Genomic DNA, 24,177 nt, shown 5'->3' with positions numbered 1-24,177 from the left:
CCTCGAATAATCGCGTTGATACCAGAGCAGCCACAAGAAAGATGGACTCCTAAGCCTTGACCATCACCCTGCAAGGAGTTGAACTAGCTGCACCCTGGGATGACGACAGGAAAATCGCTTCATTGTCCAATGAAGATGGCGTGCCGGGCGGCCGGCATTAAATCACTCTTCCTTTAGCCAGTGGGCTGCCGTCATTTAGGCCCTTCCTGCCTTTTCAGGAGGAACATTTTTCAACGAGGAGGCCGTATGGAAATACAGCCAGAGGCGGATAGAGTGGCAATTGATCAATGCGATGGGTTTTTGCCGAGTCTGTTGCTTCTGTACAGTTGAGGTTTCGTTTCTTGAGGCTGCATCCTGATCAAGAAGTTTCCACGCCAGTGCCCAAGCCTGCATCGGAAGATATACCTCTGGACTCGCATGGGATTTTGAAATATTACCGAGGGCAAATACCTCAGTGAGCTGAAGACTGTGAAAACCAACAACGCTGAAAAGCCCAAGGGCATGCTTTCACACATTCGACTCCCTTAACGAAACGCTCATCATATAATTACTAGCGATTTTCAAGACCTCGAGGATCTCGTCCCGCACCAACTTGGCCATACTTGATCTCCCCCTTCAGAGATTGTTCCGGAACTAACGCTTAGTTCGAAGCTAAACAAACTGTTCAGCCACTCCCCATGTTGGTAGCACATCATATCCCGGCCCCATGAAGGCGCGCCTCAGATTGCCGCTTGGCGGAGTCGCAGACGATAGCTCCGCTTTGGAGACATCAGCATTGGCTACATGATTTAGTGTCTGCAACAGTCAGCCAAGTTTTCTGCATATTTCCCTTTCTCTCAAGCAAGTAAGACGCCCGCAGACGCGAAGAAGCCAGTCTGGTAACTGAATCCGACAAGAACAGCTTTGATGTTAAACATTTGGTTCAACATTTATTCGACGAAAAACGGTGTGAGCTTCCTTGATATTCCCTCTCAAGCATGAGTATTTTAACCTTATGCTACTCCTGGATGTTTTAGTAAGGAACTAAGTTGTTAGGGTAAGGTGTGTCCCGAAATGACGAAAATGCGACGCTGTAACGTGGGCTGGTCAGCGAAGGTATTCATTCTTCAGTGAGGAATTCGAAATCATTTTCGGGAAGGATTTCCCATGTGGTCTTCATTTTCCGCCAGCTCTAATACCAAATTGCTGGTATCGTTATTGATCCTTTTAACCTGTATCGTCCTAGTCTCATTCAGGCACCCTGCCGTCGACACCGTGGGCCAGTAATCGAGATACAGGATCGCGAGTCGAACTCTAATATATTCTTTTGTCAAAATTCGAACCAGGCCACGGTAGGAACTTTTTGTCATTAGTTTACTCCTCTGTCACGTTTTATCTGTCCAATAGCACATGAGATTGTCTACTTATTCTTAGACAGCCAACTGTTCAAACTCAGCGAATTCTGTTTGATTACGGAAAAAAAAAAAAAAAGGCTGTCCGCACAAGGCTGTGGGACAGCATCGCAAACTTCCACTTTTCATTTTGTGTTTCATTTCGTTCTCGCATCCATATACCCAAAGCAGAGCATGATAGCAAGCTCTCCATATTGGATCCCTGAACATCCAAGGAAGTTGAAAATTGGAATTGCTATGGCTGGGCTTCCATCCGGTCTTAGCTGTGGTTCTCTCATTTCACTAAAAAGTGATGCAACATATCTGGAATAAGAAGTTATTCAAACAATAATGGGGAATGTGAATTCCTCCAATCAAGTAAAACGATGGGGTGTTTGCGCCTGGTTGTCGGAAATCAAGGCTGACTGAGTCTTGTTCGCCATGGTATAGGATGTATAGGATGTAACAAAGGCCAAAGCATCAGCTGTCAACCGGGTCTGACTGGGATGGCCCGAGCCCACCGCGCCTGCGCAAATATGTTAGCAAGATCATGACCAAGGAAAAAGATGCCTCTAGGCACCGTACCTGGTGGGTTTAATTTTCCTGTCAGTCTGCACCGAGACTAGCTTGACAAGCATCTGGGTGCTTGGACAAGCACTCCTAGTGTAAGGAAATTAAAGCCTAAGAGCGCCAACAGACTCGGCAGCGCAAATTCGTGAGGCGTGCAAGAAAACCCTGCTCAAACCGTTTATATCATTCCTTCTGTGTGGACGTAGTAACTAGTAATCGTCGAGAGGTAACAAAGTGCGGTGTTAGGGCGTTGCCGTTTCCGATATGGGCGATTGAGAAGATATAACGATGCCAACCGACCATGGTTCCATCAAATTGGGACCCGTGGCCCAATTGGCAAGGCGTTTGACTACGATTGAACATACCTTCTCATCAAAAGATTGTGGGTTCGAATCCCACCGGGTTCAATTTTTTCTGAATTCTTTTTTTTTTTTTTCGATTGTTCTCCCCCGCCACCCACCCAATTGTTTATTTGTATGTTGGTCAGAATTGCACACATATCAAAATTGATTTTCACAAAAATAGAAACTGATTCTGAAAGTAACGTATATCATGTGGTCTTAATCCCATTTTACCGGATTACGTCATATTTTTCAGAGCAAAAAACTCCCCCCTCAGCTCAGACAGCGGAAACAGGCTTCAGAGAAATGAAACAACTGCGGCGCTATTTTGTTCGGCTAGTTTAAACCTAATTTTCCTAAGTATGAAAACACAATGGCTCAAAAAAAGCATGATTTGGTGTATTCATGCCCGATGGCAGCTGAATTCTTGAATTACACCTTAAATTACCAGACATAGGGCAGAACCTTGCCCACAAGGCAATAATAAAAAGGTACCGAATATGGTAAGATTCGATTGCACAATCTTTTGATGAGAAGGAGTATATAATCAGAGTCAAATGCCTTGTCAATTGGGCCACGGGCCCTCGTTTGATGATACAGATTCACAACCACAGGTTACCTGGAGACGCAGAGGGGGTGTTAAAAAACCGAGAGTTTTGTTCTATGATTGATAGAGAGCGGGAGTGTGATAGATAGAAATCTCCAAACAGACCCCAAAAACAGAAAGTTCGTGTTGAACCCGGTGGGATTCGAACCCACAATCTTTTGATGAGAAGGTATGTTTAATCGTAGTCAAACGCCTTGCCAATTGGGCCACGGGTCCCGCTTCATGATGCGACGGTTGTCGAGATGCTTACGAGAAGGTTGTTGATAACTAGTTAATGTGTTTGATTGAACAACTTTTGCTGGTTCATGGGCCCCGCTAACGGACAATCTCAGCTTTCTCGAAGGGGTCTGGAAAACCTGGATCCTAGCACATGGACGTTTCTTCTTGGGATATCCTGATCTCGGGAATCTGACCAATGATGGCTAGAGAATAGGACATAACTCGAGAGGGTAATACAACGCCAGAGCTAATTTTGCATTGGCGCGGCTGGAATGCAGGTTGATCAGGTTAATTGCGCCTGTGTTAACTTTCAATCCATGATCTTGTCAGCAATCCTTTCAACTGATAGCTATTGAACCACGTCACAATTTCTTGGATATCTGACATCTGCCGAAAGTGGCTAGCGACAGAGTTAGCGGATTTCTTCATCTGGAGACGGCGAGATACCATGTGCTGCAATTTACTGTCGAAAGGGAGGGGTTTTCATTATCTTGCATTTTGGGGCGGTTCGTGAGGGGGTTACTACACTACTGTGCAATATCCCTGAGAGATACCCCTGTCCCTTGTGGAGCCGGTAACTTTCCTTTCCCTTTCACACTGGCCGAGTCAAGATTCGCCAGTCTTGGGCATGGCGCTGGTAATAGTGAGCGAAAATCGAACCTGGATGGAAAAGGCTCGCTAGCCTCTTGTTTTATGGGCACCCTGTTTGCTATCTCGCACAGAGCCCGCAACTGAAACCGCGGTCAAGTATAAAATAAACGTCAGTTCAGTTTGTGTTCTGGACATACTACAAATTTATAACGAATCTTCAGAGTAGACGTAGGAAGAACATAACCGGCAAAATGAAAAGCGCCCAATTAGTCTCCAAGGCTGGCTGGCTGCGGTATGTTTAGACCGTCTTAAACTTAGCCGGCCCGGCCCAAAGCCTCATCCTCTTTCCAAAAATCTGTAATCCCAAAACCATCAAAAACGCAAAGCCGCAAATTCCCGTCATTGTCCCGAACTGGCGAATGGTGCCTTGTTCATGCGCCCACCGTACCATGAAATAGCTGACAACAAACCCACCTGTCGTACGCCCGAAATTGATCCATGCGGCCACTTCTCCACTAGCCTCTGGGTAGCTATCTAGAACGTATGCGTTGACCGCAACAGTCGTGATCATAATTCCGAATACATACAGACCCCATCCCAGCGAAGCTAGCATGTAATGATACTCCCGCTCGAGTGCGAAGCCGAGCAGGATTAGTCCTGCAAACATAAATGGGGTTGCGATCCAGGTTGCTACGTATCTGGATTCGGGCTCTAGGCGACCGTTGTTGCGTCGTGCGGCCGTTCTAGCGATGAGGTCGTGCAACCAGTGACCTGCAATTTCGCCGAGGATGGCAGCGGTGACGGGAGTGAAATAGAAAAAGCCTTTTAGAGCTAGTGGTTAGGGAGGAAAACGTGTTGGAGAAGGATGATTGGGGTGATATACTGACCAATCTGTTTGGGGCCAAAGTTGTACAGGGGACCAAGGAAAATAGAGAGGGTGGTGTTAATCCCAACAACCCAGGCGAACGTTAATAAATAATAGACCATGGAGATGAAGACGGGTGGTTTGCAGATAATGATAAGGGGGCGCATGCAGGCATCTTTGAATGTGTTGCGCAGATGACGTGAGTGCCACTGCTCAATCCCAACCATTCGCTTCCACTGTGGTCCACGAGGAGGCTGCTGAGATTCAGGAAGCTTGCGATCATAGTATGTCTCGTCGATACAGAAGATGATGAGGGCTAGGCAGAGAGCTGTCATTATCGTGTAAACACCGAAGGCCCATTGCCATATCTGCGTGTTGATGATGAAAGCGGTGAAGAGAGGGCCGAGATATGGAGAGACAATGATGAAGCTAGACCAGATATTGATTTTTCGCGCATGTTCGTGGAAGAAAAAGAGATCCTTGATGAACATGAGGCCACCCTGGAGAAAATATTTTTCAGTAATTCGGCTCTCAAAGATCGCATGTCGATTTGGTAGTGATTGAACTAACCCCTTGAGCCACTGTGGAAAAGAAGCCATTGAGAATCCTAGCAGCCTGAAAAGCACAAAATTTGTTAGACATATTCATTCCCACTGTTTCAATGACTTATAAACGGGCTTACCATGAAAGATTCAAAGGTTTGGGCTGCTGTACACCAAACAGCTGTCGCAGTTGCGATAATGGCAAACCAGAAAAAGACAGGGTACCGGCCGAAATACGCCGCAAGAGCCACGACAAATACACCTCCTGCACCTAACATGAAGACATTTCCGACTTGTGAATGGTTTACCTCATCTGGGGTCATCTTCCAGATCCTAGATATTTTTTTTAGATAATTAGAATATTTTCTGCTAAAATTTCGACTCATGAGATGTATATCTTACGCAGATTGTGGAAGCAGTGTCACGGCCCCCGTTGCACTTCCATAATCAGGAAGGAATGCAGTCATAGATACAATTATGAGGATGAGATGCTTCCTCGCCCATGACCAGTTGAGGGGATCCAACGGCGATGCTGATGGCTGGGGGATGAGGATTGTACGCCCATCCTGAGTCGTTTTCAGATCTCCGCTTCGCGCATGAGATGTGTCAAGAAGATAGCCTTCCTTCCCGGCCGCGGCTTCAAGATTGTCAATTGGATTGCCAGAATCATCGATGGTCATTTTGACATGGTCAGAGGCGTCGGAGGACGGCTGCCTGGAGCTACCCTGACCAACCATTGCTATTTCTTCGTACTTTTTTCCCGGCAGGAGAAGATGAATGGGGGAAATGGAGAAAGTGGGTAAAGGAAAAAGGTGTGGTAAACGAGTGACGAGAAGATTAAAAGAAAGATCGATAGAAAGAAAAAGGAAAGAAACGAATACGGAACTCAGGAAGGAGAAGAGGGGAAGGTAGAAAAAAAAAGGGACATCGAAAATCCAAGTTCATGCATGAAGTAGTGAACTTTACACGCCGCAGGCCGAATTCCACATGGCTCCCACCACAACAAACGCCATAGACTATTCAGGGGTCATTCCCTCCAGGTCCCCCGGACAATGTCAATTGGAATGACATTTCCTTAGAATCCCTTTGTTTCACGCCTCTTGACAGACTAGTTGCATTGTAAGCTAGACAATTGAGCATTGATCCTTGGTCCAGCAAATGGCATGGCCCGAGACAAAAACGGGCGAGAATCCCAGGCTCGTTTAGATTGCAGGGCAGACCGGGTTAATCACATCAGCTGGGTACCACATGGTGTAAAGGATGCAGTCTGCAGATTCGGATGCTTGCCGTTACTTGTTTCGCTTAGTTGCGTCCTCATAGAGGTGAACTCAAGAGTGTTATTTCAGGGTTGCGGTATAATTACAACCCCGGTCTCCGCTATTTTAGGCGCTAGAGGAGTAAGATTTCAGACTTTTCGAGAACACCGCAAGGAACATAGGCGCGGCACGGACGGCGCTGGGCTCAGCCGTCATTTATTTTCTTGGCCGCTGGCATGATCTGAGGACCTAATGGGGCGGTTGGCACCTCTCCCGCCGGGGGGCTTTTGAGCAGCACGCCAACTGATAAGCTAGCTAAGCTAACTTAAGAACTTCAGGAACAAGTCCTGCCACTCCCGGTCGACGAATTCAGGTCGAGCCGATGCATTGAGCCATCAATTTCGGCCATTTTGGCTTCGTTTTCAGACACTTTTTTTTCCCGGTCCACTGGCGGATTTTGGAAACTAGCCCTGGTAGCTTATAACCTGCGGCTGTCCGTGATCAACTGATTATTACGGGAGTTTTTGAATTCACGGAATTCCACGCCGCGGAGTAAAGAATTGAATACTCTGTAAGGAGAATTCTAAATGATACTCCCTTCGTTCCCGAAGAACGACCGTCATAATATGAATAAAATATCTCAAATCGGTCACGCCCGCATAGGAAAGAAGCCAATCAGACTTGTCTTGAGACTTCATGAGTTTGTGGTGTTCGGAAAAATATCCACGTGGTCTGCAAGTTTATGGCGATTATTATGGATAAGAGATTCAACTTGAACAATTTCTCAGTTCATTTCAATGAATAGTGCGGATGTGTTTTCTTGACAGCCCTGTCGGTATTTTTACCATTAATTGACGTGTCATATATGTTGTCCGTCGAAACTACGCACAAAACATAGGTCTGGACTGCTTTGAGTTTGATAGTTGACAATTCCTCATCATTGAGAGCATGATCTCTGCGTTTGTGAATGCGTTGTTGTCGCAGTACCAACAGGGGTCTCTTCAAGTGCTTCAAATGGGGCGGAGCTTCGACAAACTACGGACCCTGGAATGGCGAAACAGATCGACTGATCGAGTATGAATTGGTAGCCAGTACATTGAACTGGTCTGCGTTGAAGAGCCTGGCACTCAAGAATTACAGGATAGGAAAAACGGGTCTCAGTAGCAGGGGACGGAGGCGAATAATGCCTTTGATACTTGGAACCTTGTAGGGATCGAACGATGGTAAATGGTTCGTCTTTGTTCGCTGGCTGCATGAGAACTACCCCAGGGAAGAGAAGACGGAGAATGTCGAATAAGAAGTGCAGTACACACGCCGTAGTACAACATAGTAGCAACCCTCTGCGGAGGTGTTCCGATTGCCGTCCACTGATGATCCGAATGATAGAAAAGCGCCTAGTAATGCAACTCGACGACTAACGAGGGTATGATGCGCCTACTTTTCCATTCATTGTTCATATCGCCCAATTGCAAACCAAAGACCAAGCAACCACCGGGCAACATGACCATTGGCATATATTTCAAGAGGTTGGTGAAAGGGGTCCCCAAAATAGGGCATACAACCGATGCAAAGCCATATGCAGTTCGTGATCCTATCAGGCTATCATTGATCAGTTTGCGTGATGGGCCTAATGACGATCAAAAGGAACCATTCGTCACAACACCGACGCCCAAATTCCCACAATACTAGCGCAGCATTCGACATCTGACGTCAGGTCGAGAGAACGCAGATGAGAGATCCTCTTTCAAAGTATATTGAGCGGTGATGAAGCCCCATTTATAATGGGATAGATGGATTCCACGCCAACTAAAGTGCGATGATAAGCAGGTGGGAACTGGCGTAATATCTTGGAACTTCGAAGGCATAACTATAAATTGCCCGTAATATGTAGGATGGTGGGGGAGATAACCGCACTTTTGTCGAGGTGGTCCATTACAAGGACCAAGGGCAATAAAACGAGGCAGGAGTTTGAATCATCTAGGATCCTGCGCATCGTTTCCGTGGTCTCTTCTTCTTGGGCTCCGTCCATTCCGCTGCATGGAGCGGTATTACCCAATATCCTGGGAAACAAACTTTTCTGGAACAGGAGCTTCCCTGGAAATCCATGCACTTGGTGTGCTGACTCTAGAACGTAGGATGATGTACCCTGGTGATGCGTGCAGAAGGTCAAGAGGTGTCAGACGCCACCAAGTGCTAGTTGCATTTGGCGCGAGGGGATTGATGTTAATTTGGTTCCATTATTGTTGGGGAAAGCACAATGAGAAGTCTTGGTATGATGTGAACATGGGGAGAAGAGGCGTCAGCGAGCGCATCAAGGCCTGTATGAGCTGAATGAAGCATTTTCGGGTAAACTGGAGCAAAACTAGAAAGGACAGGGAGAGAGTCAATAGCTTCAGTCAAATTGATATAAAAATTCCCGTAAACGCAATTGAGACGGTTAATGTAAACCCTGTCATTCAGGAAAACGCGGCGTTATGGGTGATCAAGACTCAAGAGTAACTACGCCGTATAACTACCGGTTGTTGAAGGATGTCAGCAATGCTTGCTGATAAAGCGTGTGTGAGGTGATTGGCGGAAGTACCTGTGCTTTTATCCGTGGGATGCCTCAATTGAGGAATCGACTTCATTAAACAAAGTTCACCTTATGCCAGCTGCTCATTTCGAACAACAGCTTCTGATCCCCCGTTCAATAATGCATGCTTTGACTGTAGTGTGAGATCCCAAAGCGAATTCCCATGCGAGTCCAACGCACATGGGGAGGATTAGAATGTGTTGGCTCGCTGCCATTACGACGGTGCAGCCCTGCTCTTCTTGCTAACCCTGGTGCCTTGATCCACATGGCCTGGCTTGTCGTCCTTGAGAGGACTTGGAGCGTGGGGTTGGCGAATCTCACATCCTATGGTTGAATCCAGGCCTTGTAGCACGCGCTTCATGGGAGTCCTTAGGATTTTCGAAGCACATCGTCTGAGGTTTGTGGTTGATTGCAGCTGCTTGGCGCACTTGGAATACCCCTGTACCCCTGAATCTGTTTGGTTAGGTCCTTTAAAGTGCAAACTCGTCCGTTTTGCTGCTTGTGTTTTTTTTTTTTTTTTTTTAATTCCTGGCAGCTTCTTGTTTTGGTTACCCCGATTTGGCTGACATCTGGCCTTGCAATGGCTGTGCTCTCGGATTTCTCAGCTTCTTCCCGGGACCTGCGAGTCCTTCCTCTCTTTGCGCCTCCACTGCCCCGCCTCTCCCCAAAGTTCCAACCGAAGGTGCATGGCCAATCTGATATAGAAAGTGATGGAGTGGAGAAGTATGAAGTAGTTATCTCTGGGGTACGTTCTGAGAATCACATTTGCTCATCTAATTGTTATGTCGTAGTTAAGCCCGTCCTTATTTATGCAATCAAAGACGCAAGGCGAACGCGCCACATCATGTATACCAACTATTGTTGTTGAGTTTACTGTAACTATTATGGACGCTTCAACCTGAAGGTCTTTCTAGTCATGTGCGATATGTGGGTTGAGATCTGACACGCTGTGAATTGTTGTAGGCAGGTCCTGCGGGCTTGATGCTTGAGCTACTGTTGGCCCGTTATGGCTTACCAGATACATCTCTCCTTTGCTTGGACTCCAAACCAAGTGCACTAAAATCTGGCCAGGCAGATGGCCTTCAACCCCGTACTCTTGAGGTGCTTAAGAGCTTGGGCCTGGCCGACGAGATCCTCACAGAAGGCTGTCAAATGTGGGATGTTGCCTTTTGGAATCCTACTGCGGATCCCGAATTAATATCTAAGGGACGATTGATCGAGAGAACATCGATTGTTCCTGATATATGTGTTCCGGCACGTTTCCCACATGAAGTTACCATTCACCAAGGGCGCATCGAGCGTATATTTGAGGACAATCTACTCAAGTACTCCAAACGCGGTGTCTTACGATCTAGCACCCTGGTGGATGTGAAGATAGATGAAGAAGGGGATCCCGATTTCCCCGTTATTGCACAAATCGATGTGGACAACGTTCGGCGCACCATTCGAACTAAGCATCTTGTCGGGGCGGATGGTGCCCGGTCCACGGTTCGTAATTGTATGAGCCTCCAGATGGAAGGTGACTGGATGGACCACGTATGGGGTGTTGTCGATTTCGTTGCAGATACGGATTTCCCTGATATTCGACGAAGAACCGCGATTCATTCTCCCGTTGGATCCGTTATGATTATTCCCCGTGAACGGATTTCTAATGGAGACTACCTTACCCGCCTCTATGTGCAAGTTCAGGAGGATGTACGGCCAGTGGATGAAGAATGCAACGGTCGCAGCAACGGGGCTGCCGTTGACGCGAAGGCTCGCCGAAGCAATGTTACTGTAGAGGGCATATTCAAGCAAGTTCAGTCCGTCTTACAGCCGTACTATATCAAGCCAAAATATGATGATGATGCAGTGGATTGGTGGACGGCGTATCAGATTGGGCAGCGGGCCGCAGATAAATTCATAGTGAAGGATTCGAAGGGAGTACAAAGAGTTTTCATTGTCGGTGATGGTAAGCATAATACCACATAAGTCGATGTTGAACGGTAGCTGACGATCTCTTAGCATGCCACACCCATAGCCCAAAGGTCAGCACCACTTCGACTATTATGAGTATCCTGTTTTAAATCCATTCAAATGTATTCGGAGCACTGAATTTGATCTAGGCAGGACAAGGAATGAACGTTTCAATGATGGATTCCTATAACCTCAGTTGGAAGCTGGCCTACTTCATCAACGGTCTTACACCTGCTTCTGCAGATAATCTTCCAGACCCAATCCTTGATACTTATCATGAGGAGCGACACACCGTCGCAAAGCAACTCATTGAGTTTGATAAAGCCTTCTCTTCTATGTTTTCAGGGAAGATTGGCGCAGGAGAAGACGAAATTGGAGGTGATGCAAACGGATTATCACATGAAAAATTCCTCGAGGTCTTCAATACTGGAAATGGTTTCACCAGTGGTTGCGGTATTGAGTATCCGGAGAATTCCCTGGTCGAGAAGGACTACCCTAAGAATCCAGTTCAGGGTAAAGACTACTTATCTGGAATTCTGCGTCCGGGGCGGAGGCTACTCAACGTAAAGGTGAAACGACATGCGGATGGGTGCCCTCGAGATCTCCAGGATGGTAGGCGTTCCTCTTTCATTTCTTCTCCACCACAAGGTCCTACGTTTTTTCCTCAAGGCCAAGGTAGTAGTAGAATCGGATCATTGAAAACTAATCGAAAATTAGATTTCCCTTCCACGGCGCGTTTCAGGATCTTAATCCTGACATCAAATGACCTGCTTTCCCCAACAGGCGTATCCGCCGCAGCCCTCAAGAGTATTGGATCGACGCTCCTCACTAATAAGTTTCCGCCTTCTATTCTGGAACTTGTTGCCATTCACCCCGAGCTTAAGTCCGATTTCCTATGGGACGAAGTCCCTAGTGAGCTCAAAAAGCATGCAGAAATGCGCTTTTATAACGGGAGTGCGTTGCAGGATGTGTATGCCACATTTGGGGTACCAACGGATAAAGGTGTTATTGCAGTTGTGAGGCCTGATGGGTATATTGGTGTTCTTGCTGCTTTGGACGATGTGCAGCGAATTGAGCTGTATCTGGGAAGTTGTCTGCGAACTGTATGATATAATGTAGTATAGAGTAGCGACTGGATTCAGTTTCCCTTTTGTTCTTTGGTGACAGCCAGTTTGGTGACTCTTAGTTCATCTTCTGACTTCTTATTTCCTTGATGTTGTTCTTGAATCTGGAGTTCTAAACTCACAAATACAGTGGATAAACTTTCCCTTCTCTATTACATTCTGCTATCATAATTGCTCATAAAATTAGGGTTTCTAGCCCCTGAAGATATGGACATCATTAAAGGAAGACACCTCAAGCGATGGAAAAGAATAGTACATACTTATGTTGAGGGTCTCAGCCACTTGTGCAGCATTTGGTTGGAATCGAGAGAGACAAATGGGTCCTCAACTGCGTCAGATCCATGTGCCAATTCCAGACTTATAAAAATGGAAAATGCAGCTTTCTATGGATCGGTGAGTTTCTATTAGCTCTTCCCCTGTCATTTCATTCACCCACAATGTTGAAATAAAACCTTCTCTCATCTTTCTCTTACCCTCCTTCGCATACAACCATCGTCAGATTTTTTCCCAAAATCCCCACGAATAAGCCAATCCAACAAGGATCCTGGAGCCTCGAAGCCGGCCAGGAGAACCCCATGAGCTCCATTGATTCTTGCAAAACCCGTCCCTCAGCATTTGCGACTGCTGCATGGTAGTTAGCTGCCAGATGCTCGGTCATCATCCCCTTTGTTCCTCTAATGTATTTAGTTCGAGTAACTTTCCACTCCTATCACGGAATTCTAAGACAAACTCAGTGGGGCAAACTGATTGCAAAGACTCTGAAGGATGGCATGAGGTCACTCTGGAGTATAAAATATATGGCATGTCGAGCACGTCGTGCGGTCAGTATTGGAGAAGTCGACAGCCGAGAAGTAGGAGAGCTGCTTAGGTGGAAAAGGTGGTAGGCAAAGTGGCATAGGTAGTAAGGGTGTGAAGCAGTTATAATGAGTGGCGACTTTGAGCTTATGATATTCCGTATTATACTCCTTTTTCAGAACAGAGGAAAGTTTCTCTAGCGAATACTGCTTCAGAATGATTTGTGAATGATAATTTTTTGCCATTATCCATTCTTTTCGCAAACCTTCCCAATCAAAAGCAAGTGATTTGCAAATGCAGAAGTCAAAATGACCCGCCAATCTGAATTTTGAACAAGTGGTATATAACAGATTTAAATAGCCATGATTTGAGAAAAGAACCTCCCTTGACAAACAAAGATGTGTGCATGAGTCGAGTGAAACATCAAGGGTAACATTTAAATGAACCGGTATATCCCGCTCATGGTCATTGTATACAAGGAACATCACCCGTGTAAAAGGCTGGTTGAAACAACTGCGGTACATTCGCAATGTCGGTGGTAGTCCTCGTCTCGCATGAAGATATAGCGACATATCTCGAGATGTTGACAACATGTAGTTAGGATGAACCACGCCAAGGATTCATATTTGGCTATGGACTCTGGTAGCTCGCAACTATGTGGGTTGATGCTGTTCTAGATAAAATGACCTAGGGAAATGCTGCGTGTACAGAACCCGAGTAACTCGACCGTAGGAATCCTCGCTGACTTAATATTCCTTCCTAGTGATGGCTGCACTGCACACTGGTTTCTCAAAAGGTTCAGCGCAGACAAAAGATAGTCAAATGCGGTTGACACCCAATACCAATTGGTATAACGAAGAAGGAAATAAGCGGCCGATCGCGTTCAGTCAATTTCGCCATTGCTGGACCCTTCCCAGCTATCCCGGAGTCCAATTCAATCTCCATCGATATCTTCCAGTTCGGCCGCCAACGGACTGATCCTTTCTTCTAGAATATCGAGGTCTTCTAGTTGATGTCTAGAGGGTAATTTCCACAAACTCGTTCCACAAACACGGTCCTTTGTCAGCAGGTCGTCGACAAATTGGTCAATATACGTCAATACAAAACCATCCTTCATCCTCCTCTTGAGTTTCCGGTAATCCGTCAATAAAGGCTCGAGAGACTTGTATATATCCGCAGCATCAAAAGTCAGCCGGATATAAAACGCTGCTAGAGCACGAAGATATTTGAAATCCCCAACAGCTTTAACAACACTAGCACCACCTTGTTCCTCCTCCAGCCCGTTCATTTCGCTACCTTCAACATGGCCATTTTCCGGGTCGTGAAAGTTCAAATACTCCAGCACTATCTCCTTCTCTGGTGCAAGCTGGAGCAGCTTAAAGGCTAAACATAGGAATGGCGTTGGCTTCTGTGCAAGCCCGTATGTTCCACCGATGTAAGACAGTTCCGCGGCTCGATCACAAAGGGTTGCCGCGTTGAGGCCAAAGCATTGTTCTTTCCAGTAATATGACTCCGTGATGCGATCGCGAACGGCCTTTTCGAAGAGTGTGGCTGGATTAACACCGCGGATTAGGGGACCGGAGTAACCCCGATTGTCCAGGAGGGCGCTGGCATCGGCACGGTGATGCGCCATTGTCGGCCCTGAGCAGTGAAGTTAAAGTCTCTTATTAATTGATTTCGTAGGGTGATGAAGAAACAGGCATTTCTAAGAGTAGGACACATATGATTGCTTAAAGGCATGGTCGTTGTGTGAATCTTTTTTCATTTGGCGTTGACCAAGGTTATCACGTGTGATTTAGTTTGAGGATATTTAAGCTTATCGATAAGGTTGCCCTCGCAACCAAATTGATGTCATCAGTTTGTCCCGCTTGGCTGTTGTTCATATCCCATTAATATAGGCCGAATCCTCGTAGGGAAACCCTGCATCTAAAATACTACAAGCCACGCTCGACTGAGTTACAACCTCATGGCCGACAGAAGAACCATGGTATGCAGCAATTTGCGTCGCAATTTTACCTACCCGATAATTGATCATGGTGCTCGTGACATCTTCGACTATCTCTCTTGCAATATCAACATCGATAATTAGTTTATTTACTCTTGTTCTATTTTTGTCGGGCTACGTTCTGCAGCAGAAGTCTGTCAGGGGTATACAAGCCGCCATCAGCCCCGCCACGCAAACCCTCCTCACCTCATGGCCTTATGCTGTACCCGGCGGGTCACCTGCTGGCGCATACGCTATCGTTAACCAGCGAAAAGGCACATTCTCCTTCCCTAAAGTTGTTGTGGAAAATGATGGTACGGGAGGGAGAAGGGGAGGCGGAGTCGGGGAGGGAGGGGAGTCCTCCAGCAATGAAGGGCTTAACACAGGACAATATGATCAAGGCGACAGATATGGACAAAAGCATAAACAAGCATACCTCCAAATGATATCAAGACCCAGCGCATCGGGTATCTGCTCGAGTCTTTTGTTCTTTAAGACACTCACCTCCCAAAGCGAGATCCAGACGGACAAAGTATTCCTATACCCCAAATCGTGGAACCAGAACTCACCAACGAGGAGTATTGCGGAGGCTTTAAAAATCCTCAAACAGCACCAAGACGAATATGATATAATTATACACGATATTGACATGACGGATCCAAACTACCGCTTCCCATCCAACACCAAGCTCCTCAGAAAAGCTTCACATAAATTGATTCACTACGAAAAGATTTTTTACACCCGCTCTCCTGGCGTGCTTCTTGATTCCGCAAAGCTCAATAAATTGTTTTTCTCCCAGCCTCCCCAGTTCTCACCCTCGCCCTCATTTTCGTATTCGCCATTTTCGTCATGGAAGAAGAGAGCACAATCGAACGGAAATTCACAGACCGATGTGTGGGTTCCAACCCGCTTATCGACCGCGAACGCAGACCTTCCCTATGCGATTCTAGTCACAACGGAACGTAGCTCCTCAGGTGGTATTTCTATCAGATCCCATGTACCGACTCCATCCGTCAAACAATCGTTGATCGTTCCGGCAGTATCTAAATTTCCAGTCAAGGAAGGTTCGGAGATGCATCCTGCCTATGTGTTCTTTGAGAAAAATAAGAATCAAATGCAGGATATGGAGAATGTGTATTATCAAGAATGGAAGAAACAGGTGCAGGATATCTGCCGTGGGATTGACATTAATGATTGATGTAATTTCTGGTTAGGCGTTAAGCGTGCAATGGGTGGTTATTTTGCTTGCTATGGTACTCTTTGCAATTTCAGATAGTTCTCCAGGTTTCCAACCTGTGCGTATATGCATACGAATTTGAACTTGATACTCTTTGGTATTTTCGATTTATCGTATGATTTATGTCTTGGATGTAATGGGCCTTGAAGCTTTGTTGTATTGCGAAATTCTTTGGGTATTGATCTAGAGACTTTGGGAACTTCTTATTTCCTTACAGCTTAGAAACAGTTAATTCCGCATTTGTAAAATATGCTTTTTGGCAGCGAGTTCCAAATCGGGTAAGCAAAATTGACAGCACTTTCAATTGTATGGGTATGGCACATTATTATCAGTTAATAAAATATGCTAATAGTTTCCAATCGCCCAGCATGCCATTCGTAGTTTAACTTCCCTGTCAGAATCCCAGAGAAGAATTGCCCATGAATACCCCAGATCCAGCTCCACAGATTATCCCTAACTAACACCAACAGACACCTGATAATAATAATATATGCCGATGAGTGGACAGCATTTGCGGAGTAATGCATAATGCAAAACCATGGCACCACCAAACTTATTCGCTCGAGGCTAAATGATATCACTTCCAAAATCCCCGTACGCCATGTGAAAAAATGAAAGGCCATTCCAAAATGATTAGTCAGACACCTGACAGGATAAATAACCAATTGGGGTATATATAGTAGATAGGAAAGAGTACAATGAAGAAAAAAGAAAAAAAAAAGCTTAGACGTACACTGGAATTGTGGCGGTATATAGTAAAATCCGTCCCAAAACCGAATTGTGATGTGATGCAGAATTTTGAGGATGTGAAGCAGAATGCGAGAACTTGCTAGTAATATCCAGGAAAGGAAATGGTAGTTTCAGAGAACACCTATCTCATAACCAAGCAAAACTTCTGTATTCGCCCCTTCCCAGCCTCGGTTACCGCCAGTGGATATCATGTATCGACAAGCCGTATCCATGTATAGCTGCGAAATAACCCCGGTACGATGGCCCGGAACAATGAGGAATGGCACACTTGAACGGCTCGAAGAATTTTCGTCTTTGAGATCATAAAGACGTAGAATGTCGTAAGAAGCACTATTGAAACGTCGTTAGTAAATAAAACCGAGGCTGACCAGGGAATAAGCTGTTCATCCCAAAATAAGATGATGAGTTTTGTTACAGAGGAACAGGGACATACCACATTAGATGTCTGCCGTTTGGCATTGCTTTGACGGCAGAGACAGGGCCGCTTCCCTGGGGAAATTTGAAAGTCCGTTCGGCGTTGCGGAGGCCTTTATGCAGACTAAATTCTTCTACGGTACCGTTGCGCCGTCCGGCATAGATATAGTTCCCGTCCGGCGACCAACACGCATTCATGCACCATGGGGGAGCGTTTCGAGAAACTATCTTAGCAATGGGGTTCGGTTGTCGTCTGTCCCAGACACGTATTGTCCCGTCAATTGATGCGGAGAAGAAAGTAGTATCGGATGTTATGTCTGAACTGTCATCTGACGAGGCCTCAGTTTTATCTTGGCTTGTTGGGGCACGTACCAACTCGTCGGCGTGGGGATCTCCATTCCCTATGATTTCAGAAGATATACCATTGGGCAGATTCCCAACCGCAGCTGCTGAAGATTGGGCTGTTTGGTCATCCTTTTCTGAGACCATGTCCTCCGTATGTTGGCTATTTGAGACACCGTTTGGTTGAGCATCAGCCATGTCTATTTCGTGCTTATCTTCGGGTGGCTGAATACCATTTGCAAGCGCCTGGGAAAATTCATCATCTTCGTCTATCGCAAAAGCACCACCGGATGGTGCTTCGGTTTCACCCCCTTCGCCGTCTCCGAAAAGTGAATCGGTCCCGAAAAGCGAGTCCGCCGGGGATCCAGCAGCATTATTCGCACTAGAGCCACCCCCAGCTTGCCGCCCTGCATATTCCCCATTTTGGAAGGCAAAACTGGAAGTGCCGTTTGCCTGGTTGTTAGATGAGAATGTTCCGTTCGTCAGAGGAGGCTCCCCACTCTCTTGTGGTACAGGTAGATTGGATTCCGGCCGTATTTCAATGGAAGATATCTGCCCCGCAGTTGAGCCGAAGGTTCGCCTTGGTTGCCCAACATTTAGGTCCCAGTCATGGATCCTTTTATCCCAGCTTCCCGAGAGGAGAGACCGTTCATCTGACGTGAGACAGAGTACTGAAACTGCTGAGGTGTGTTGCTGGAGAAGGGCAATTTCTTTTCCCTCATCGTGGCGGACGGACTGCAATCTTATACTACCGGACTCGAGACCAGAAAGGAGCCACAGCCCTTGACTGTGAGAGGCAAGAGAGTAAACAGGTGACAGGGCGATCCCATCCATATTCTCCCAATATGTCATCAAAACGCCCGCCTTCACAACGCTATCCACGAATGGGTGTCTTTGCGCAACCGTCAGCATTAATTTGCTGTTGATGGAATCTACCCAGTTGAATTTTCGCACATATCCGTCTGAACCACCGCTAAATATCCATCGCATATCTGCTGTTGCTGTGACGGCATTAATCGACGTACTGTGTGGAGCTGCAGTGGTTGGAACAATATCATAGCTGGTAGCAGCGAGCGCTTCGGGACGTACAGCAGGGCGTAGGGGAAGAGACGAATCGGACACGGAATTATTGGAAGGAGAAAGAGGTTGGTTATTCTGTTGGCTAGCTGCGGCAGTCTGGCCATCAGACACAATGCTGGAATTCGACGGGCTTTCAGGGTCGGGCTCTGGAGCAACATCTTCCAGGTCGCCCATCGTGTCATCCATATCATTATCGGAGCTGCCATCTTGCGATCCTAGGACGAAACGATATTAGATCGAAGATAGTAACACCTAAAGCAGCGCCACAGAAAATATCCCTCACCTGCTATATCACGGTCATCGTCCTCGTCCCCAATTGACGGCATCTTTGTACTAAGTCACGCTAGTAGTTCTATACCAAGTCGAGATAATTCCCTTTGTCCAACGATAAGAGAAGAACGATAGTAATCGTTGTGCGCGGGATAGGGAGTCGTAATGAGAATCGGGATATAGGATTAAAAACTACTGACACAATATTAATCCACCAAAAAAAGGGAGGAAAAAGGGAAAGTTATAGTGCTCGCGGCATGATGTTGGTGTATCGCAGCTCGTTTAGCTCGGCAATTGCTGCACGATGATTTAAACAGACTTTCTACGGCAGCCCATAGAGACAATTGTACACCACACTGCAGGGTTATTTCCATCTCAGCTCGAATGAGTTTTAAGAAAGTAGTGTATACGATATGTACTAACTACTAACTAGTATATACTGCACATACTCCTTCCATTACTTTCTATGTTTCCTTTTGGTAAAGTCTCGCCGTGTTTATGGACGGGCAAGCCATAGATAATGTGGACTCTTTCTCCATCGTGATAAGCTTTGATTATTTGCTGAGAAGACGATTTCACCGTGCCAATTCTAGGGTCTGAAATGACCTCATTTCAATGTCTGCGAAATTGCTCAACTTCGCCTGAAACTGTGCAACGGGAAACATGGAAATTCTTTTAGCTCAGTTTCCTCTATCTGCTTGAAGAGTACAAAGGGTCCATTGTCTGATGCGAGAAGCCCTTCTTCCGGTTTACAATGCGACTCCTCTGAGTCTCGATATTACTCAGATGGAGTCGCGGAGCTTGATGTTCTATTCTATTTTGAATTCCGCCCTTGGCCCAAACCCAGTGATGGCCATATTTCCCTATCCAAACGTTTGGAATGGTTAAAGGTACCGTAGAGACACGGAGTTGACTCTCTACATCCATCTTCCAACCTAGCTCTAAAATTGAGGAGAAGCAATTCCAAACACTGAGGATCGTATGGAAGGCGAGCGAGACAAATAGATGTTGGCGAATAGATGTTGCCGGTGCTTGAAGGCTGCTGAAATAAATCACCGCACAGGGTAACATAAAGGGAGCCGCAGCAACTTGGACACAAAAACCATAAACAAATAACTTGACCCAGTCCACTCCACCCACTCCATTTGCTCTCGTGCATACTTTCAGGAACGAATTCTAAATCTGAATGCATCTTCACCGCGAGATTTTGGCTGCGAAGTTGTGACTTTTCCTTGCCACGCCAAGCCAGAAACGTATTCACCACCATTCCGATGAAGCAATGCCTTTACCCTTGAGAGGTCAGTCTAATTAATAGTCGTTTATCAGCCGTTAGCCCTTTGATGCCTCTATACATGTGCTCTAGAGTTTTCGGGAGAAAAAGGGAGATTTTATGGAGCTAGATATATATATATAGTCGCTTAAATATTTAGTGGTTCGCTGAGCCCCCTTGGACTGAGGCTAACCACCATGAGAGCAGGCAGATTGAACCCTACGCGTCTGCCAGGTCCAAATATTGCTCTAAACAAAGATATCCAGGCGTACGTCCAGGAGACTCGACATGCAGCTGCAGGGGATACCTGGGCAGCAAATCCAGAGCTTCCCACCACAAATGAAATCTTGGGGATCGACGAAAGCGATGGCTCCTCAGGAAGCAATATTGTCGATTTGGTCCCGAACAACATAGACGGGCCATGGCTGTCAACAGAGATGTATCTGAGGGCTCATTACAATCTCCTCAGAGAAAATGCAGTTGCTCCGCTGAGGGATGCGGTGGCTTATGTGAAAGGCCAACCACGCATGAAAGATTCCCTAGATGTCTGCATCTATGAAAAAGTAATCTTTTAGGCGTTTTTTTTTTTTCCGTTTTCCAAACTAATATATGTATTTACTAGGTATATATCGTTGGGATAACTTGCGGAGACGCGGGAATAGCTGTAAAGCTTACATTTTCCACCGCTCGTGCTGGAAAGAATATTGTATGGGAATATTCACCAAGGCTAACCACCGGCACCATCGTCGCACTGACCCCGGCAAATGACATGTTCAAATCAAAATGCATTGTCGCTGTTGTTGCTGCTAGGCCTCTGGACGGCTTGAAAAAGAATCCAGCGGAAATAGATATATTCTATACACGAGCTGAGGATGCAGAGTTTGACCCCCAACTGGAGTTTGTGATGATAGAAGCTAGAAGCGGCTATTATGAGGCATCGCGGCATACATTAACCGCGTTGCAGAAAATGGCAAGGGAAGGGTATGTAGATTCGTTCATATTTACGACTTCGTGTGCATTAAGAGTATATCTGATGATATTTTAAAAGCTTCCCCTTCTCGGAATACTTGTGTGGTCTTCAGCCTAATATTGAACCCCCCGAGTACATCAAGCTGAATCCGTTCATTGACATGTCTGCTATCGGTGAAGAGGGTGAAAAAGTGGATGTTCTTAACAACTGGCCACCTCCTCCTGAGTCTCTGGATTCTTCTCAGTGGAATGCGCTACGCCAAATTCTCACGAAAAGATTGGCTATCGTACAAGGTCCGCCGGGAACCGGCAAAACTCATGTCTCCGTCATTGCATTGAGGTTGCTCCTTGCAACCATACCCTTCACTGATCCACCCATTATCATCGCGGCTCAGACAAATCACGCACTGGACCAGTTGCTTCGCCATGTTGCGTTGTTCGAAATGAATTATGTTCGGCTTGGTGGAAGGAGCACGGATATGGACATAAAGAAGCGGACTATCTTCGAGTTAAGGAAAGCCAACCCTATTCCAACAATCCCAGGCGGGTTATTCGGTCCATCCAAGAAACGGCTAAAGGAGCTGGCCGAGAACATCTTCAAACTCCTCGAGCCGTTTGCCCCAGGCAACTCTAAGTCGCCGATACCGGCCGCACAACTGCTCAAATTGAATATCATTTCTCAATTGCAGTATGATTTGCTGGTCAAAGGGGCTGAGGGGTGGGTTCATGGGGGTGATCAGGTGGAACCTCTTTCTGCCTGGCTCGGAGATAGAAAAGTCAAATTCGAAGTAGTTTACCAAGCGAACAACTTTGGTTTTGTTGAGGATGACATCGATCTTGAATACGAGCAGCTCAAGGAACTGGAAATGGAACAAGGTCTTGATGAGGAAGACTCCGAATATTTGAGGGGTCCATATATGTCGTTAATGGAGCAAGTTAGAGGACACAGCCTTTCCGCAGCAGCAGCAGAGGCTTTGCGAGCCCGGTATTTAGAGTACGACGATCTCTGGAAAGTTCCTTCGCGCGACCGTGGGGGAGTTTATTCGATATTTCAAAAACTTGCGAAGGCAGCCATTCGAGCCTTGTTTCGTTCCTTTGCGAAGAGATACGAAATGGCCACTGAGAATCTTAAAACTGGGAAGTGGGAGTTAAATTCGACAATTATTCAATCTGCAAGGGTTGTGGGCATGACGACAACCGGCCTAAGCAAATATCGCGCCCTTATTTCGAGCGTAAAGCCAAAGATAATTATGATTGAAGAGGCAGCTGAGGTGATAGAAGCCCCCATTACCGCAGCATGTGTAAAGTCATTGGAACATCTTATCCTCATTGGGGACCATAAACAACTTCAGGGTAACTGCGCAGTTAAGGAGCTCGAAGGAGAGCCATTTTTCCTCCAGGTGTCATTGTTTGAACGACTTGTGCACAATGGAATCGACTTCAAAACCTTGACAAAGCAGCGGCGTATGGCCCCTGAAATCAGAAGGATTTTGGCGCCCATATATGACGATCTAGAGGACCATCCGTCAGTGGTGGCCAGACCAGCAGTTCCTGGAATGGGCGGGGTCAACTCATTCTTCTTCTGCCATGATTGGCCGGAGTCTTCTGATAGTCTGCTATCCAAGTATAATGATAGGGAAGCACGCATGATTGTCGGGTTTTTCATTTATCTCCACCTCAACGGAGTGCCTGTGCAAGACATAACCATTTTGACCTTTTACAACGGTCAACGAAAGAAAATTCTGAAAGCTTTAAGAGACAATAATATACTGCAGGGGCAGTATCTAAAGGTATCCACAGTCGATTCGTATCAAGGGGAGGAAAATGAAATTGTCCTGCTGTCCTTGGTCCGTAGTAATGAGAACTCTGGAAATATGGGATTCCTTGCTGTTGAAAACCGAGTGTGTGTAGCTCTGTCAAGGGCAAAACGGGGGTTTTATATTTTTGGAAACGCAGAGTTTCTTGCGGTGTCCAACCCGCTTTGGTGGGAGGTTGTTCAGATTGTCAATTGCGGCCCAAGGAGAATCGGATATCGCGTTCCAATTACCTGTGGCAACCACCAGGCTAAAACCTACATCGCGGAGCCAGATCACTGGTCGTTAACCAACGGAGGTTGTACTTTGAAGTGTGACCAGAAATTGAAGTGCGGTCATGACTGCCCGCTTCGCTGCCACGCGTGAGCACTCCCACCAACCCCGGGTCCCTTAGCCAATCTACTGACACTTATGTTTCATAGGGTATCGCATTCACAGGTGAAATGTCAGCAGCCATGCACCGATCTCCTCCCTTGTGGACACGGCTGTGTTGAAATTTGCGATTGCCCCTGCAAGTGCCAATACGGCGAATGCGCTGTGCTGAATGGGTGTCTCAGAGCTGGAGAAAATTCGTCATCACCAACTCGAGAGAATCCAGTTGTCACTCCAACTGGTACACGTACCGGCCCTCCAAGAGCCCCTGATGCACATGCAGACTTCGTCCAGAACTATCAGGCCTATTCTAACGGCGGAGCCAAACAGGACGACGCACGGCTTGCCTCTAAAGAACTGGCCACAATTGAGTGTGAAAATGTCAAGGCTCCTCCTCTCCTTCTTGGCAATGACGCCCCCGGCTTCGACAAATGTTCGCTCCCTATTCTGAAGGAGAATGCAGTTCTGCCAGTGAGATCCACGGGCCACCACCCACCGACGCGCCAGAAATACGTACAGTATTACTCCCCCGGGCGGCCATCATCGAATAGCCCGGATAAAAAGGTATAGTCCGAGCCGCATCTAAGAATACGAAATGTGTTGAAACCGGGGCGTTGTGCCTGTCTCGTAGGATGGATAGTTCACGTTCACGGGGGCGTTTGCGAAACTAATGATATTCATGGATGTGTTTTGCTCATGAGGAATTGTTCACACGGGTTAACACCAGCCAGCAAACTTAAAAGGGTGACTTTAAAAAGAGTTTTGAGTTGATTTCCAAGTGTTCCATTTCCCTTTCCACTTGCTTATCAATAACAGTTGGTACATCCGAGCAGAAAGCATACCTGTATTATCAGATAGAATGGGTAA

The 24,177-nt window shown here is 46.5% G+C and overlaps 9 protein-coding genes and 2 non-coding genes across 11 annotated transcripts; 4 read left to right on the top strand and 7 right to left on the bottom strand.

The window, feature by feature from the left end:
• Window positions 1-195: 195 nt before the first annotated feature.
• HCBG_06643 (uncharacterized protein) lies at window positions 196-600 on the bottom strand (the record flags this gene model as incomplete). Its single annotated transcript, XM_045433692.1, has 2 exons — window positions 196-459; window positions 514-600. 2 exons carry the CDS (start codon window positions 598-600, stop codon window positions 196-198), a joined length of 351 nt encoding a protein of 116 aa, XP_045286005.1.
• Window positions 601-1,124: 524 nt separating this feature from the next.
• HCBG_06642 (uncharacterized protein) lies at window positions 1,125-2,243 on the bottom strand (the record flags this gene model as incomplete). The annotated part of the gene is made up of 4 exons (XM_045433691.1): window positions 1,125-1,293; window positions 1,554-1,673; window positions 1,797-1,896; window positions 2,237-2,243. 4 exons carry the CDS (start codon window positions 2,241-2,243, stop codon window positions 1,125-1,127), a joined length of 396 nt encoding a protein of 131 aa, XP_045286004.1.
• Window positions 2,244-2,258: 15 nt separating this feature from the next.
• On the top strand, window positions 2,259-2,347 carry HCBG_11057. The gene has a single exon. It is a non-coding gene; the product is annotated as a tRNA-Arg (tRNA).
• A 668-nt stretch (window positions 2,348-3,015) lies between these two features.
• HCBG_11056 lies at window positions 3,016-3,104 on the bottom strand. The gene has a single exon. It is a non-coding gene; the product is annotated as a tRNA-Arg (tRNA).
• HCBG_06641 (uncharacterized protein) lies at window positions 3,074-3,838 on the bottom strand (the record flags this gene model as incomplete). The annotated part of the gene is made up of 2 exons (XM_045433690.1): window positions 3,074-3,310; window positions 3,662-3,838. 2 exons carry the CDS (start codon window positions 3,836-3,838, stop codon window positions 3,074-3,076), a joined length of 414 nt encoding a protein of 137 aa, XP_045286003.1.
• Window positions 3,839-3,856: 18 nt separating this feature from the next.
• HCBG_06640 (uncharacterized protein) lies at window positions 3,857-5,842 on the bottom strand (the record flags this gene model as incomplete). The annotated part of the gene is made up of 4 exons (XM_045433689.1): window positions 3,857-4,520; window positions 4,586-5,144; window positions 5,246-5,438; window positions 5,508-5,842. 4 exons carry the CDS (start codon window positions 5,840-5,842, stop codon window positions 3,997-3,999), a joined length of 1,611 nt encoding a protein of 536 aa, XP_045286002.1.
• A 3,671-nt stretch (window positions 5,843-9,513) lies between these two features.
• Window positions 9,514-11,998, top strand: HCBG_06639 (FAD binding domain-containing protein; the record flags this gene model as incomplete). The annotated part of the gene is made up of 5 exons (XM_045433688.1): window positions 9,514-9,678; window positions 9,897-10,884; window positions 10,938-10,960; window positions 11,039-11,501; window positions 11,607-11,998. 5 exons carry the CDS (start codon window positions 9,514-9,516, stop codon window positions 11,996-11,998), a joined length of 2,031 nt encoding a protein of 676 aa, XP_045286001.1.
• A 1,028-nt stretch (window positions 11,999-13,026) lies between these two features.
• HCBG_06638 (pre-mRNA-processing factor) lies at window positions 13,027-14,538 on the bottom strand (the record flags this gene model as incomplete). Its single annotated transcript, XM_045433687.1, has 1 exon — window positions 13,027-14,538. One exon carries the CDS (start codon window positions 14,439-14,441, stop codon window positions 13,743-13,745), a length of 699 nt encoding a protein of 232 aa, XP_045286000.1.
• A 236-nt stretch (window positions 14,539-14,774) lies between these two features.
• HCBG_06637 (uncharacterized protein) lies at window positions 14,775-16,128 on the top strand (the record flags this gene model as incomplete). Its single annotated transcript, XM_045433686.1, has 2 exons — window positions 14,775-14,795; window positions 14,941-16,128. The coding sequence occupies 2 exons, from the start codon at window positions 14,775-14,777 to the stop codon at window positions 15,988-15,990; spliced, it is 1,071 nt and encodes a 356-aa protein (XP_045285999.1).
• Window positions 16,129-16,312: 184 nt separating this feature from the next.
• Window positions 16,313-19,139, bottom strand: HCBG_06636 (transcription factor SPT8; the record flags this gene model as incomplete). Its single annotated transcript, XM_045433685.1, has 3 exons — window positions 16,313-17,109; window positions 17,213-18,830; window positions 18,899-19,139. 3 exons carry the CDS (start codon window positions 18,939-18,941, stop codon window positions 16,890-16,892), a joined length of 1,881 nt encoding a protein of 626 aa, XP_045285998.1.
• A 1,213-nt stretch (window positions 19,140-20,352) lies between these two features.
• Window positions 20,353-23,880, top strand: HCBG_06635 (helicase required for RNAi-mediated heterochromatin assembly 1; the record flags this gene model as incomplete). Its single annotated transcript, XM_045433684.1, has 5 exons — window positions 20,353-20,718; window positions 20,778-21,136; window positions 21,204-22,649; window positions 22,761-23,300; window positions 23,361-23,880. The coding sequence occupies 5 exons, from the start codon at window positions 20,353-20,355 to the stop codon at window positions 23,878-23,880; spliced, it is 3,231 nt and encodes a 1,076-aa protein (XP_045285997.1).
• Window positions 23,881-24,177: the final 297 nt, after the last annotated feature.

The sequence above is a fragment of the Histoplasma capsulatum genome (assembly GCF_000150115.1).
Source record: "Histoplasma capsulatum G186AR genomic scaffold supercont2.9, whole genome shotgun sequence".
Classification (NCBI taxonomy): domain Eukaryota; kingdom Fungi; phylum Ascomycota; class Eurotiomycetes; order Onygenales; family Ajellomycetaceae; genus Histoplasma; species Histoplasma capsulatum.
The sequence above is the reverse complement of the archived record's forward strand: the minus strand, read 5'-3'. Positions and strand labels throughout refer to the sequence as shown.